At 46.4% G+C, this 2,991-nt stretch overlaps 1 protein-coding gene across 1 annotated transcript; it reads right to left on the bottom strand.

Moving 5' to 3' along the window:
- Window positions 1-1,819: 1,819 nt before the first annotated feature.
- LOC130476414 (olfactory receptor 10T2-like) lies at window positions 1,820-2,764 on the bottom strand. The gene has a single exon (XM_056848350.1). It carries the CDS (start codon window positions 2,762-2,764, stop codon window positions 1,820-1,822), a length of 945 nt encoding a protein of 314 aa, XP_056704328.1.
- Window positions 2,765-2,991: the final 227 nt, after the last annotated feature.

Genomic DNA, 2,991 nt, shown 5'->3' with positions numbered 1-2,991 from the left:
CCCTTCCCCTCCCCACAACAGACACCCTTTGAGATAGGTGGGGCTGAGAGAACTGTAAGAGCTGTAACTTGCCCAAGGTCACCTAGCTGGCTTTATGTGTAGGAGCGGGAAAACAAATCCAGTTCACCAGATGAGCCTCGGCCGCTCATGCAGAGGAGTGGGGGAATCAAACCCGGTTCTCCAGATCAGAGTCCACCGCTCCAAAACCACTGCTCTTAACCACTACACCACGCTGGAGAAGGATCCAAGCTGAGAAAACAGAACTGGGCCCTGGATGGAGGCTGGTGGAGGGGAGTATTAAGCGATCAGCCTGCCTAAAAGTAGACTGTTCATGTCTGAAACAGATGCTTGTAAATTCTGTGCGCAATTAAAGTGGAAAAACTCCAGTATTTCAGGCTGGTCTTTGACAGTGCTGGTGGATGCTGGGACATCCCCAAGGGCATGACATCATCTCAAAAGCAAAGCCTCAGACCATGATATTAGATATTAGATATTGCACTTTCATTGTGCCAAACCAAATCATTCACTTCCTGGTTTTATTTCTCCCCACTGGAACATTCAGTTGTGAATAATCACTGCAGGGCAATGACAACGTAGTTTTCTTTTTCTTTTGTTGATCAGTTAACTTTAATTAAGAAACAGCAGTAAACAAACAAACAATAGCGATACTAATACAAACAACAGAATAATAATATAATAACTATTTACATGATACATCAAACGTCCCCCCCTCCCAACCGCCCCTCAAAAACTATTTTCAATAATTACAAATAATATAACATCTGCTGAAGGCCCAGCAGCAGATCCTTGACTGTCAGTATTTATATAGCTCTTCACAAGGATTTGAAGCACTTCCCATACATTATTTCAACAAGTCTCACAATAACCTTTTAGGGTAGGTCAATGTTATCATATAGGAGCCCCGTGGCGCAGAGTGTTAAGCTGCAGTACTGCAGTCCAAGCTCTGCTCACGACCTGAGTTCGATCCCGACAGAAGTTGCTTTCAGGTCGCCGGCTCAAGGTCGACCCAGCCTTCCATCCTTCTGAGGTCGGTAAAATGAGGACCCAGCTTGCTGGGGGTAAAGGGAAGATGACTGGGGAAGGCACTGGCAAACCACCCCATAAACGAAGTCTGCCTAATAAATGTTGGGATGTGACATCACCCCATGGGTCAGGAATGACCTGGTGCTTGCACAGGGGATTACCTTTACCTAATGTTATCATAGATATAATGCAGGGGTATGGGCTGAGAGACAGAAGTTTTCATAAGGTCATAAGAACATAAGAAAAGCCATCCTGGATCAGACCAAGGCCCATCAAGTCCAGCAGACTGTTCACACGGTGGCCAACCAGGTGCCTCTAGGAAGCTTCCAAACAAGATGACTGCAGCAGCACCATCCTGCCTGTGTTCGACAGCACCTATTCGGCATGTTCCTCGGATCCTGGAGAGAACAGGTATGCATCATGACTAGTATGCATTTTAACTAGGAGCCATGAATACCCCTCTCCTCCATGAACATGTCCACTCCCCTCTTAAAGCCTTCCAAGTTGATAGCCATCACCACATCCTGGGGCAGGGAGTTTCACAATTTAACTATGCATTGGATGAAAGTAGTATTCAGGACAAATGTGAGATGTGAACAAGCAACTTCACAGCTCACACTCATAACCTCAACGATACATCCCAATGCTGTGCCACAGAAGCAGCTGTACACCTGTACAGCCCTGAGGACATAGCTTTCAATGATGCGAGGGTGTGGCCTATGGTGAAGATGAAGTTGTTCCTTGAGCCCTCCCCATATTGAAAGGTAATTGCTCGTCATGCCGCTTTTTTGAACACTTTTCTCCCCAAAACATTTCTGAGATCAATTTGTACATCTTTGTTCCTGAGGCTGTAAAGCATGGGTTTCAGCAAAGGCGTCAGCACCGTGTACGAGACGGAGAGGAAGATGTCCTTGTCTGGCGAGTACATCGACCTGGGCCTCAAGTAGACGACGGAAGCGCAACCAAAGTGCACGACCACCACAATGATGTGAGAGGCGCAGGTGGAGAAAGCTTTGTGCTTCCCTTCGGCGGAGGGAATCCGGATGATCGTGTGGAGGATGAGAGCGTAGGACAACAGGATGAGGCAGAAGGAGCAGAAGATGATCACCATGCAAATGATGAAGATGGAGATTTCGGCGGCGCTGCTTTTTTCACAAGCTAGCCGAAGGATGGGAGCCAGCTCGCAGAAGAAGTGGCAAATCCGGTTGGGACCGCAGAAGGGCAGTTTCAGGATGAAGCCGATTTCTATCACAGCTCCAACAAAACTTGTTGAATAAGCAGAAGCCACCAGCTGCCTGCAAATGCTTTCTTTCATAAGGACTGGGTAATGAAGAGGTTTGCAGATGGCAACGTAGCGGTCGTAGCTCATCATGGCTAGGAGCATGCAGTTGGCTCCTCCAAAGACGTTGAAGAAGAACATCTGGCTGATGCAGCCCCTGAAAGAGATAGTCCTCCTTTCTGTTATCAGACTTGCCAGCATTTTGGGGATCACAACAAAGCTGTAGCATATTTCTGAGCATGACAGAACAGAGAGGAAAAAATACATCGGGATATGAAGAGTGCAGTCGAGTCGTATTGTTGCGATCAGCAGAATATTCGCAACCAGGCTGGTCAAATATATCAGAAAGAAGACAATGAACAGTACTATACGAAGGTCTGGGAAGCTGGAAAACCCAACCAGAATGAATTCATGCACTGCAGTACGGTTTTCTCTTTCCATTGATGCAAATGATCAAATCTGAAATTATACTGCATGTAGTTGAGACCGAGGGGGGAAAATCAGATTGGAATATTAAAATACCCCATATTCTTCAGCACAGAAGATGAGATGAGAGCAGATCTGTTAGGAAAGACCGAACAATTACAAAAAAAGGTCTACTTAGAATCCTACTCAGGTCGATTCAATGGGGCTTCGTCCCAGGTAAATGTCTTTTGGGTTGCACAGAA

The sequence above is a fragment of the Euleptes europaea genome, chromosome 4, assembly GCF_029931775.1.
Source record: "Euleptes europaea isolate rEulEur1 chromosome 4, rEulEur1.hap1, whole genome shotgun sequence".
NCBI classification, from domain to species: Eukaryota; Metazoa; Chordata; class Lepidosauria; order Squamata; family Sphaerodactylidae; genus Euleptes; species Euleptes europaea.
The sequence above is the reverse complement of the archived record's forward strand: the minus strand, read 5'-3'. Positions and strand labels throughout refer to the sequence as shown.